Below are 14,418 nucleotides of genomic sequence, written 5' to 3' on the forward strand. Positions count from 1 at the left end.
GACGCCCTTGCTGACGCAATGTGATTACCGTGGTGGTGTGTTGTGTTGAGAGAAACACAAACACAATCGAGTGAGTCGGCCGTGCAGCTGTGACCTTGCACTCGGGAGATAGTGGGTTCGAGCCCCTATGTCGCCAGCCATGAAGATGGTTTCCCATTTTCATACCAGGCATATGCTGGGGCTGTACCTTAGTTAAGGCCACGGTCGCTTATTTTCCACTCGTAATCTTTTCCTGTACCAACGTCGCCATAAAACCCATCTGTGTCAACGCGACGTGAAACACGAATTGTTAAACACCCGTCCCCGAGCCAGAAAAATTAATCAGAAGCGAATGAAATCCCCGACCTGGCCAGAAATCGAAGTCGGGAACCTCAAGACCATTGAGCCCGACTACATGACACTAGGAACACCCTATAACTAGGGCTAGGATTTTGATTAAATTTCATATTTTTCTCGTGAAACATTTATTGTCCGCCTCTGTGGTGTAGGGATTAGCGTGATTAGTTTCCACCCCCGGAGGCCCGGGTTCTATTGCGAAATTTAAAAAGCGGTACGAGGGCTGGAACAGGGACCACTCAGCCTCGGTAGGTCAGCTGAGTAAATGGGAGGTTCGATTCCACGTCAGCCATCCTCGAGTGGTTTTCCGTGGTTTCCCACTTCTTCTCCAGGCAAATGCCGCAATTGTACCTAACTTAAGGCCGCGGCCGCTTCCTTCCCTCTCCTTTGTCTGTCCCTTCCAATCTCTCCAACCCGCACAAGGCTCCTGTTCAGCATAATAGGTGAGGCCGCCTGGGCGCGGTACTGGTCCTGCTTTCCAGTTGTAACCCCCGATCCAAAGTCTCGCACTCCAGGACGCTGCCCTTGAGGCGGTAGGGGTGGGATCCCTCGCTGAGTCCGAGGGAAAAACAAACCCTGGAGGAAAAACGGATTAAAAAAGAATAATAATAATAATAATAATAATAATAATAATAATAATAATAATAATAATAATAATAATAATAATAATAAAGTATTTTCAGTTGTTGCTTTAACGTCACACTGACACATCGAAGGTTTTCTGAGAAGCAGGGAAGCGGCGGTGACTTTAGTTAAGGTAGAGCCTCAGCTTTTGACTGGTGTGAAAATAGGAAAGCATGGAAAGCCATCTTCAGGGCTTCCAACTGTGGGGTTCGAACCCACTGTCTCCCAAATGCAAGGTCACAGCTCCGCGTCCCTAACCTCAGGGACATTTCGCTCACTAAAACAAAAATTCACCGCTTTAGTAATTGTATGTTTCATGCCAAACAGAATACTTTAAGACATTTTTGAATCTCGACATTTAGTTATTTTACCAATTTTCACTTAAATGTCGTATTTGTTGGGCTCACTACCATCTGAAGAACAAGCGAGCCTCAAGGAAGCTACAAGTGAAGTGGCAGGACAAAGTTTTAGAACATAATTACACACCGAAATACTTGAGTGTTACTTTGGATCGTTCCCTAACTTACAGGGAGCACTGTTCAAACATCAAGGCAAAGGTCTCCTCTCGAAACTCCCTGCTCTGTAAAGTGACAGGTTCAAAGTGGAGCGCCCGCCCTCATACGGTAAGGACATCAGCCATGGAACTTTGTTACTCTGCAGGGAAGTATGCTAGTCCAGTTCGGTATAAATCTACACATGCCAAAAACGGTCGATGTCGCCCTCAATGAAATATGCAGACATATTACAGGATGTCTGAAACCAACACCAACAGACAAACTGTACTCCCTTGCAGAAATTGCCCTTCCTGAGATCAGACGCGAAGTAGCTGCAAATGTGGAGAGGTTAAGGGCTTCTACCAGTTCAGCCCAGCCCCTACATGGACACAAACTACCACCAACCCGACTGAAGTCCAGGAACACTTTTGTGCACTCCTCGTCCCCAGCTAGCGCAGATGCAAGGAAGACCAAACTTCTACTCTGGTATCAGAAGATCCCTTTTCATCTAGAATGCTTAAAATTGGAGGAAAAGCTTCCCGCTGGTTGTGAAGAAACCTGGACTACATGGAAAGCACTGAACAGACTAAGAGCACGCGTTGGAAGATCCAAGGACAATATGAAGAAATGTGGCCTCCTGAAGGGCGATCAGACCCTGTGTGAATGCGGCGTGGTACAACGGACAAAATACACCTTATTAATTGCCCTCTATAACCTGTTAAATGCACAGAACTTAATCTAGCACAGGCCAGTATCAGTGCTTTTAACGTGGCCAAATTCCGGGCCGATATTTTGTAAATATAGTACTTTCATGTATTTTATATAATTTTGTAATATGCATCTGTAATCTATATTGTGGTCCTGACACGAATAAATAAATAAATAAATAAATAAATAAATAAACAACATTTCTAGGCAGTTTTTTTGCTGTTGGAAACAACGTCAACCACGTGTTTCAGCGTCAGAGGGTTGGTCATGGCGATAAATAATTTCAAAGAAATAATTTAATAACTTGCAACGTTGTCATCTTTTCAGCTACTCAAATTAGCTAATGAGATCACTTCGCGGGCGAATCCAAATGGGCTTTCAGAGGCGATGTTGTTAAGCCTAGAACTGGCAACGGTCGAATATTCGACATGTTCGTATTTCTTGTCGTAATTTCTTCAACATATGTCATGACAGTATATACCAGCCGTGAGTTCAGTTTCATTCGTATTTACAACGTTTGTGGGCGCATTATCTCAAAACTAAATGAGTGCAATTTTCCGACCATCTGTTTGAACGCCGTTTCTGTAGTGTTTGTAAACAAACCTTCACGGGCTCTGGGTTCCTATTCTATTTGATTTTATTTCGTAATTTTCCCTTCGGTTTGAGTTATTTACTTCTGCATATGTGCGACAGGCTTCGGCAGCCGGCACAATTCCTATCCTCGCCGCTAGATAGGGGCTAGATAGGTCGAATGACTGGAAAGAGGCTGTGGACTTTCACTTTCACTTCTGTTCATATATTGTTATGCGATTGTTTATAGTACAGTGTGTGTCTAAATATGGCATTTTCACTTCATTACGGAAAGTTAGTAATGAGGTAATAATAATTTCGTGTGGCCATTTCTAGCCGAGTGCAGCCCTTATAAGGCAGACCCTCCGATGAGGGTGGGCGGCATCTGCCATGTGTAGGTAACTGCGTGTTATGGTGATGGAGGATAGTGTAATGTGTTGTATGTGAGTTGCAGGGATGTTGGGGACAGCACAAACACCCAGCCCCCAGGCCATTGGAATTAACCAATGAAGGTTAAAATCCCCGACCCGACCGGGAATCGAACCCGGGACCCTCTGAACCGAAGGCCAGTACGCTGACCATTCAGCCAACGAGTCGGACAGTAATGAGGTAGTGTTGGAAGATGAAAGTGACGCAACTGACTTTGCGGTTATTGACAATGAACTCACAGATTCAGAGACAGATTTGGAATGTTTATCGGCTGTTTGTTTGCATCAAACAACGTGCTCTAAGGCCACGCCTCAAATGATTGCATGCCAATAGATTTTCGCTAATATTCTGAAGAATGTACCTCTCAGTCAGGTGAAACTTTTGCTAATGCATTACAGATACATTATTGAAAATTTTGTATATCTCCGTTTGTTTGTGACATGTTCTACCTTTGTGTACATATGAGCGAAAGTTTTGTTATTATATTCAATTCATGAATTACACTCTTTGAACAGACTGTACATTTTCTAGTCGACTCATATATAGAATTTCGTGTCACTATAATAATCCTCAATGTATTAGCTTTACGCAGATATGTAAAAATTTGTAGATTTGTTTGCTATCTTGCGGATATTTTGTATTGTATATAGACAGATAAACTTGCACGTGGCTTAGCAAAGGACCGCACCGCCGGTTGTCAAACCCCTCCGATGGCGAAGTCCCCTCATAGCGGTCTTATGCCATTCGCCCGCCATGTCACCTGATTGGCTAACTTCAACAGTGCGAGATGTCGAATTATATTGTTTGACATTATTTGTCAGTGTGACCAACCCTCTAGCGCTCATGAAGCTGGTTTACGTTGTTTCCCCACAACCCTATATATTTGTCCTATATCTGTTATTACGGGGTAAATTTCAAATTATCGGAGAGGTTTACAAACTTAATGCAGAAACGAAAACAATTGAGCCGGTCGACGTAAAAAGGGCACATAAGTGAAAACTCGTTTTGGAGAAAAAAGGAAATGTAATATTTGTCTTTGTTTTTCTTCGGTGTTTATTTTTTCCCATATTGTAGTGTTTGTTATTATTTACAATATTTAATTGAGATATGAGTAATTCATGTAAAATATTACTTAAATGTCTCATGAATTAAATAAATAAGAACTTTTAAATCAATATGATGAGCCTTTTTTTAAGCAAACAGTATTTTCGGTGGTAAAATTCAATATACAGTGCTTTAAAATAAATGTAATCCAATATTAATATCAAAGATTGAGTTTGTGGAAAAATTAAGTGGCTTCTATGGATCAGTATTGGCAGAGAATATAATTTTCTGTTCAGTCTTGATTTATCATCTCCTCAGTAAACGCAACATCGTCTTGTTCAGGCTTCTTATATCCTGCAATTTGTTTGGGGGGGGGGGATTGATGTCTCGGGGAGTGGTATTTTCAATGGGGAAGTTTTCATGTCTGTAAGGATTTTTCCAAATACGAAAAGGGCTTAAATTTAGAGTGAAGGTGTCTCTCTGTCATTGTGTTTGTGATCACATACTGCATTCTGGAGAATGAGACATTATTTCTGGATACTGCTTTCTCCGAAAAGAGTGCAGATAAAAACTCATCCCAGGCTGACACTTACATCAAAAATGGAGAAGAGTTTCTGCGGCACTCACTTCTTTCCGGCCAATGTACTGTGTGATAAGTCGCAGGTTGCTGTGACCAAACTTTAAACAGGTGCAACATCACATCCCGCTGACCCTTTCGCCATTATGAACTAGAGAAAATTGCGGAAAACCCCATATATTCTGCGTAAAACACGCCCATAGGTCTATGTGCCTTTTTTACATCGACCTCTTCAATTATTAATTCTTGACCTTTTTCCCAATTATTTGGGTTCGGCATATTGTGGATCAAACACTTTTTTTGCCGCCAGATACCAATCATATATGAAGGGATATGCTCAGTATTGCGATATGTTGTGTGTAGACGAGATCCCCCACGGAAAAGGTATTAACCAAACGCGATTAAACTCCACGACGCGAATTGCAATCGAACCCAGAGGCCTATGAACCGAAGTTCCCTACGCTGAGCATTCAGCCGAGGAGCCGGACGCTGAAGGATACAACAAGCATAATCAAAAGTGTAAAGTATCAGGACAGTAGAACAAACAGCAGTACCTTGAAGGAGGCCAATGCCATGCATGACATTGAGACTATTATAATCAAACATTGGCATTGTATGTCACCCGCCGTCTAAAGCAACTGATGAATTCTCAGTTCAAGGATAGACAACACAAACAGGGAGGATCATCAGTCTCGTATGAGTACACTAATAAAAATAATGCTATTATTTTCACGTCCCACTAACTACTTTAGACGGTTTTCGGAGACCGCGAGGTGCCGAAATTTTGTCCGCAGAAGTTATTGTACGTGCCAGTAAATCTACCGACAGGAGGCTAACGTATTTGAGTACCTTCAAATAACACCGGACTGAGCCAGGGTCGAACCTGCCAAGTTGGAGTCCGAAGGCTAGCGCCTCAACCATGTGAGTCACTCAGCCCGGCTGCATAAGAAGAATTTGAATCATATCTTATTTTACTGTGAGATCTGTAGAGTGGTTGTGCTGATGATAATAATAATAATAATAATAATAATAATAATAATAATAATAATAATAATAACAATAATAATAATAATAATAATAATAATAATAATAATAATAATAATAAAATCCACAGCCTGTTTCCAGTATTTCGCCCACGTCAGGAATGGAATGAAAGAAGCCCCATCTAGCTGCGAGGATAGGAATTGTGCCGGCTGCCGAGGCCTGTCGCACTCCTCTGGGGTAATGATTAATGACTGACAGATGAAATGAAATGATATTGGAGAGTGTTGCTGGAATGATAGGTGACAGGGAAAACCGGAGTACCCGGAGAAAAACCCGCCCTATCTCCGCTTTGTCCAGCACAAATCTCACATTGATTGACCGGGATTTGAACCACGGAACCCAGCGGTGAGAGTCTGACCCACTGCCGCTTGAGTCACGGAAGCTTGTTTGCTCTATGGCGGCTAGAAATGTACCTCAGCTACATATGGTTCTTCCCAAACACACACACACACACACACACACACACAATATTCCATCATTGTACTGTATAGGTAAGGATTATTCTGCCCGAAGGCAGGTCCGAACCTCCACAGAGGTGATCCTGAGCCGGAGTTTACGTGCGGTAGGGTGGTCAGTTCCTTTCCGCTCCTCCATTCCCTTACCCACCAACAACAGCGCGTGGCAACCCATCCAACTCCTGACCACGCCCAATGTTGCTTAACTTCGGAGATCTCACGGGATCCGGTGTTTCAACACGGCTACGGCCGTTCGCTATTGTAGACTACTGTATATATCCCCGCAAACAATAAACAAAGGGTAGTTTACAAAATTCATTTTCAAGACAAAAAAGTCAATAGCTCTGAACAGTTTTTCTTCAAAATGCACCTCTGAATAAGTAGGCATTTCCCACAAAAGGAGTTTCCCATCTCATCCCATGCCCGAGTGAACTCTGATGTCAAGAATTCTCGCACTGTACCAAACACGAGTTAACTCGGATTTCGAACAATGCGCTGTTCCGAGTTCAGTCTGTCGCTGTAGCTGTGTTCAGACGACGGAAGATTCTTAAATCTCCTCACCGTATTTTGAAGATATGTATGTGCCTTTTGTTTTCCTTTCACAGCTATCCTGTTGGTAATCTTGTCGTTCTATGGCTGTTCAGTACAAAGTATCATTAGCCTATTTCAACAAATGTCTGGTGTGGGCCATGCAAAAGGCTAAAAAGAACTTTGGAATGAAAAGGTTAAAGGACAGAAAGTGTGTTTGTTATGTGTGCGACTTTAGGTAGGAGCTGTTATCTGTTCCTTAACATTCAATAGTTCCAAGTTATTAGGTACGTTTAAAGTCCACACAGCATTAAACATTCTGGTAAGAGTATCGCATCTCACCGACAGGTAGTGTTGTTCTGACACAGCATGATCTTACGGTCTTTTCCTGTTAAAGGGAGGAAAGCAATTTCTTTTTTAAAATGACTTTCTTCAAACGTTGGCTCATAACATTATTGAATTAATAAAACAGAATAATAACGTTATTTGGACTCTCCTGAATGAAATAATGTATAATTTATTTTGATACGCTGCCCGTAAATATTTTAAAAACATATTTTAGAATGTACGGGCATGTTTTAACTGTTTGATCTAGAAGGCAGTGGTTTTAACTAATCTGTTCCAGAATGATGTGTCATAACAATCACTCAGATAGACCAGGCTGTTTTTGTGTCTTACTTTGAACTCAGTTTCTAAAAATTGACTTATTTTCACATGTCTGATCAATTACCTCATGAGGTGTAGAAGCTAATGAGATCATATTTTTCAGAGCTATTCTATGATTTAGTCCGCCTCTGTGGTGTAGTAGTTACTGTGATTGGCTGCGGCCCCCGGAGGCCCGGGTTCGATTCCCGGCTCTGCCACGAAATTTGAAAAGTGGTACGAGGACTGGAACGGGATCCACTCAGCCTCGGCAGGTCAACTGAGTAGAGGTGGGTTCGATTCCCACCTCAGCCATCCTGGAAGTGGTTTACCGTGGTTTCCCACTTCTCCTCCAGGCGAATGCCGGGATGGTACCTAACTTAAGGCCACGGCCGCTTCCTTCCCTCTTCCTTGCCTATCCCATCCAATCTTACCACATCTCCACAAGGCCCCTGTTCAGCATAGCAGGTGAGGCCGCCTGGGTGAGGTACTGGTCCTTCTCCCCACTTGTATCCCCCGACCCAATATCTGACGCTCCAAGACACTGCCCTTGAGGCGGTAGAGGTGGGATCCCTCGCTGAGTCCGAGGGAAAAGCCAACCCTGGAGGGTAAACAGATTAAGATAGATAGATATTCTATGATTTAATGCAGCTACTAAACCAGAAAAAAGTATTTCGCTTGATTGGTTTCTAATTTAGAGCTATTTTTAATGACATTGATTTCGTTAAAAATGGAACATTAAAAGAATTAATAAATGTACAGCTGTTCACTCAATCCATTTCATTCTTGTTTAGTACCTAGGGGAAGGTTGTAATTGTCAGTGGTAAAAATTTTAAAACTATAACCTTAACAGTTCCTGCGATGTTGGGATATCTTTACTGTCAAATTAACATTGCTAAGATAGACCTTTTCCACTCCCGTTAAGTACATAATTAGAATAACAAAGTGTGCGCGGGTGCGCGGAGGGAAAATTAGTAATTCATATTACAGTTAATTAGTGCATATGCGTGTTGAGATCCTGTGAGGTGTACTGCGATTAGCTGCCAACCCTGGACGCACGGGTTCGATTCCCGGCTCTGCCACGAAATTTGAAAAGTGGTACGAGGACTGACACGCCTCACTCAGAGCGGGTTCGATTTCCACCTCACCATCCTCAAAGTGCTTTTCCGTGGTTTCTCCTCCAGGCAAATGCCGGGATGGTACCTAACTTAAGGCCACGGCCGCTTCCGTCCCTCTTCCTTGTCTATCCCTTCCAATCTACCCATTCTCCCACAAAGTCCCTGTTCAGCATAGCACGTGAGGCCACCTGGGCGCGGTAGTGATCCTTCTCCCCAATTGTATACCCTACCCAAAGTCTCAAGCGCCAGGACACTGTCCTTGAGGCGGAGGAGGTGGGATGCGTCGCTGAGACGAGGGAAAAGCCAATCCTGGAGGGTAAATGGCTTAACAAGAAGAAAGCATGTGTTGAAGTCATCCCGTCATCACGATGTTACCTCAATTAACGGCAAGAAATTATTATTTGACAAGAAATATAACAATATATTTCCCTTCAGTCTGGAAACGATCGCGAGAAAATCGAAATACTTAAGCTCCATTCTTCTCTTAACATAAGATTGCGACTTATGTCTTCTGACTTCCAGGTGACTGTCATTTGTGTGCCATGAATTTAATTTTCTACACCTTTCATTGACTTTCACTTCATGTTCTTCACAGATACCTAAACAATAGATAATACATGCTTTTCTTATATCTAAAGGCCGGGCGACTGGCTCAGACGGTTGAGGCGCTGGCCTTCGGACCCCAGGTTAGCAGGTTCGATCCTGGCTCAGTCCGGTGGTATTTGAAGATGCTCGAATACGTTAGCTTCGTGTCGGTAGATTTACTGGCACGTGAAAGAACTCATACGGGTCTAAATTCCGGCACCTCGGCGTATCAGAAAACGGTAAAAATGTAGAAATTTGGATGTAAAACAATTATTATTATTATTATTATTATTATTATTATTATTATTATTATTATTATTATTATTATTATTATTATTATTCTCCTTACTCTTCTTTCTTAATCTGTTTACCCTCCAGTGTTGGTTTTTCCCTCGGACTCAGCCAACTGGGGAGGAGGACCAGAACTTCGCCCTGGCGGCCTTATCTGCTATGCTGAACAGGGGCCTTGTAGGAGGATGGGAAGATTGAAGGGACAAACAAAGAAGAGGGAAGGAAGCGGCCGTGGCCTTAAGTTAGGTTCCATCCCAGCATTTGCCTGGTGGAGAAACCACGGAAAAGCACTTTGAGGATGGTGAGGTGGAAATCGAACCCGCTCTGAGTGAGGCGTGTCAGTCCTCGTACCACTTTTCAAATTTCGTGGCAGAGCCGGGAATCGAAGCCGGGCTCCGGGGGTGGCAGCTAATCATGCTAACCACTACACCACGGGGACGGACATTATTATTATTATTATTATTATTATTATTATTATTATTATTATTATTATTATTATTATTATTATTATTATTATTATTATTATTATTATTATTATTATTATTGAAGGGGTAACAAACAAGGTCATTGGTCCCACAACGAACTATTAGTGTCATCACTAAGTGAGGGGGATTTTGTACGAAATAATACATGACATGCAACTGACAGAAATGGCGGGAAAATACATTTCTTAAATCTAGTACGTCCTTGTCGAATCATTGCAACTTATAAGAGAAGTAGGTCTATATCGTACGCAGTTGCGTAGGCAGGATCGATCGACAGGTGGGGGAGAGGTGTTTATAGTTACAAAATGATGATACAACATAATGAAGGTGCTTATGCACGCATGCAAGGGCACAGTACCGCTACAGTAGACAATGTTACAATAATAGTTTTACAGCGAATGGTATGTTCAGATTAGAATCTAAAATCCAACTTTCCAGGCTTCATAAAAAATAGAATCTGTTTGTCATGACTCTGTGAATGTTCCCCCAGTTTCTGTTTATTTTGATTTATAAAAATTGGATGGGGGGAGGGTCTCTAACCCCCCAGTAACACCCCCTCCCCACCATGGCTACACCCCCGACCGTACACATCTGATTATTGTATATTTGCAGACACTGCGCATGTGACCGATTGCAGTCACGTAATCTCTTAGACGTTGGCTCCTTCTTCCCAGCAATGTCGGTTCGATCCCAGCATTTGACGGCATTTATTTCCCTTAAATCCATGTAGTTGGATTCCTGCATGTTAAAGTACTTTTGAAAGTTAACATTTGTAGTACATGGAAGGACGTCAAATAACAGCAACAATTATTATTATTAGACTATTATTGCCCAATACCCTTCGCGACGCAAACCCTATCTGGAGGGATGTGTTCACGATTGCATGTTTCTGTGGTGGTTGACGATGTGGCGTTGTATGTAAATTAAGAAGGATAACTAGAGCCCAGGGCCGGAAACTGAACTCAGGACCCCATGAACCGAAGACCAATACGTTCACCATTCACTCGAGGAGCCGGATATTATTATTATTATTATTATTATTATTATTATTATTATTATTATTATTATTATTATTATTATTATTATTATTATTATTCACACATGATACTGGATGACTGAAGTTATACCCCGTGTGCAAGGTTTATGAAATCTGTGAAAATACTTCCCGATATTGTGAGAAAGAACCAGACGTTGTGTATGATACTGATAAGCCTAAATTGCCTGGTGCCATGTTTCGGAAACATTGATATTAGAAATGTTTTAGGCCGATGACCTAGATGTTAGGCTCCTTTAAACAACAACAAGAACTGTTTTAAATAATTTAAAGTTTTTAAATTAAGTCTTCAACAGACATGTCACTTCTCTGCTAAAATACTTTCCGCCCATTACCAGGGTTATTATAGCGACTTCTCACCCATTTGGCGCAATACGGTATGTTAGACAAATCAGCCTTGAAAGAATAAGTGAGACTAGGAATGGGCTCGAAACCCATTCTTTACCATCCTATGGCTTTCCAGTCCAAGAAGAGTGGCGCTATTTTACCTAAACTATGTACGGCTCCATGACTAAATGGTTAGCGTGCTGTCCTTTGGTCACAGAGAACCCGGCTTCGATTCCCGGCAGGGTCGGGAATTTTAAACATCATTGGTTAATTTCGCTGGCACGGGAGCTGCGTATCATGGTGCGCAGGTCGCCTACGAGAGTCAAATCAAAAGACCTGCATCTGGCGAGCCGAAAATGTCCTCGGATACTCCCGGCACTAGAAGTCATACGCCATTTCATTTACCTAAGCTATGAGCACTCACCTCAAGGTGGTCAGGCACGCCCCCAACAATGTAACCATACACCAGTCCTCCTGCCATTCTCAAATTTCTGGCAGTACCGGGAATCGAACCGAGGACGGTAGCTAATCGTTATTGTACGCAGTCAGACGTCTTCGCCCCGATCACTGTCTAAATTAATAACAAATACACACGGCATTAAGGACCCCGCACATCCACAAGTTATCAGAAGGATTTCACACGCACAAAGTATAGCTATGGAGATGTTGACCACACTTTCCGAAGCTCCTGAAAATAAAACTACAAAACATATCCCTCCACCGAGCATGGACAGGCATGGCGATCGAACTTGTCACTACAAATAATAATAATAATAATAATAATAATAATAATAATAATAATAATAATAATAATAATAATAATAATACACTGTTATATTGTCACATTATGTTATGTAAATCGGGAGGCGTGACAGCCATTGGCTTTTCAACAAGGGGGGTGTCATTCGAATCCCAGCGAAGGCATGAGGGAATTTTGAAAGAAAAGAAGTAAATTCCATGTTTAACTGGAAGTTTCATGGCTATGATCGTGATCCAGCAGCCAGATAACACTGCAACCATGATTGTTGTTTAATTCGTTTCGTATAAATTGATGAAATGTAACTGTAGTTTCTAGCCATGAGAATATGAGTGTGACGCGGAAGATCTTACCTTCTTGTACTGCATGGTACGCGACACCGACAAAGCCGCGTGTCCCGCGTACGGCACAGGCGCCAGCATGGTACTGAGTGCCGGCTGCGGAGAGGGGGGAGCTATATATAACCTTGCTCCCCTCCCCTCCGCAGTGACCAGGTGTAGTCGAGCCGTGGGAACTACGAGGAACTGCGCGTTCCCACACAACCACCTGTAGTACACAGGAGTGCTGCCTGACACGGGACGCACACGGGCCCGACACGCGGCCTACTGCCCCCACCCCTCACTTACTGCATTACAATACACGACTCCGCATTACTCCACTAGCTTCAACCTCGCGCCGCGATCGGGGTGTCAGATTCTCAAAAGTGACCGGAATCATTTTGATTAATGGGAATTATTAATATTAATTTTGGAGATGGTAGACTTCAGCATTTTAAAGCTAAGAACTGCGCGTTTTAAAATTTAATTTAGAATTAATGTTATTATTATCATTCTGGAACGTATTAAATTCTAAGTGATACTTTCGAATGGAGAATCAGATAACGAAATATCAACGTATCACCTGCTGAATTTTCTATATTTTCCAGTTGAAATTCAAGAAAATGACGAAATGAATATATTAAATTGTTTTTAACATTAGAAAACATGTTGATATAAACCTGAATGGTTACTGCGTACCTGGGGAGGATTATTATGATTGACAAATATATCGCAATTGGCAAATATCCCTGTGTTATAATAGGTAAGGTAAGGGTTATTCTGCCCGAAGGCAGGTCCGAACCTCCGCAGAGGTGTTCCTGAGCCGGAGTTTACGTGCGGTAGGGTGGCCAGTTCCTTTCCGCTCCTGCATTCCCTTATCCCCCCACCAACAGCCCGTGGCAACCCATCCAACTCCTGACCATGCCCAATGTTGCTTAACTTCGGAGATCTCACGGGATCCGGTGTTTCAACACGGCTACGGCCGTTGGCTGTGTTATAATAAAGTAACGTTAAAACATAATTACCCAACAACAACAGTATAAAAAGCAATTCCATGAAAACAAAATGTTGCAAGAAATATTACTAGTTTAACATTCTAAATCCAGTATCATCATATACAAATTCACACACAACTTAAGGCTTCCTATTGCTTAACACTACGTCTTAATAGGTTGAGCTTACTACTAGCTTAACATTACAAGTGATAATAAAGTAAATATAAAAGGTAATTATCCAACAACAACAACAAGCAATTCCATGGAAATAAAATGTTACTGCAACCATGATTGTTTAATTCGTTTCGTGTAAATTGATGAAATAGAACTGTAAATTTTTTTTTTTATTTTTTTTTTTGCTAGTTGCTTTACGTCGCCCCGATACTGCACCCGTCCACCTCCCGAGTCCCAGACTAGCATTTATCTCAGGGGTGTCGGTTCATTATTTAAATCATTAAATATAAATATAACGGCATAATAGAACACGGGGATGAACGGAGCAACTTAAAATTAAAAGGGGGAAGGCTCGATTGTAACTTGAATTTAAGGACTCCATGATAGGACTAGGAAGTGACTATTACTTTAAAAAGGGCATCATCTAACTACAATAAAAAGATTATGAGAGTGGTTTCCTTTGAAATAATTTGCCAGAAGGAGCGGTTTATTACGCCATCTGACGTATGAAACTTTGATACACTTGGCAACAATATTTGAATTTCCACACATGTTACATATATAAATCACTTGCCATACCGCAAGTGGTATCAATATCTTGCTGCGTTGCTTCTGAAATAAAATGACATTTTGGAGGTATAATTTACGGATCGATTCCATTTGAATCGAACCGTCACTCAAAGATATAGCTTCCTTCTCTCGGGAGCCCGAGCATAACCCATGTTACGGTCGGCTTCCCGATTTAACTAAGATGACGTACTCCGGCTATATACATTTTTCCGAGACCGGTACTCGGACTGGGTAATGTTTCTCGTGAAGTGCGAAAACTGGATTCCACGGACAGTTCCTATCTTACGATATCCA

General features: G+C 42.0%; 1 protein-coding gene across 1 annotated transcript in view; it reads right to left on the reverse strand.

Moving 5' to 3' along the window:
* LOC136882913 (enhancer of split mgamma protein) overlaps positions 1 to 12,481 on the reverse strand; it is a 44,901-nt gene extending 32,420 nt beyond the window's left edge. The window contains exon 1 of the mRNA XM_067155159.2: positions 12,422 to 12,481. Coding sequence (XP_067011260.1) covers positions 12,422 to 12,436 — 15 coding nt within the window. The 5' untranslated portion in view covers positions 12,437 to 12,481. The remainder of the gene's footprint in view (positions 1 to 12,421) is intronic.
* Positions 12,482 to 14,418: the final 1,937 nt, after the last annotated feature.

Source organism: Anabrus simplex, chromosome 1 (genome assembly GCF_040414725.1).
Source record: "Anabrus simplex isolate iqAnaSimp1 chromosome 1, ASM4041472v1, whole genome shotgun sequence".
Lineage (NCBI taxonomy): Eukaryota > Metazoa > Arthropoda > Insecta > Orthoptera > Tettigoniidae > Anabrus > Anabrus simplex.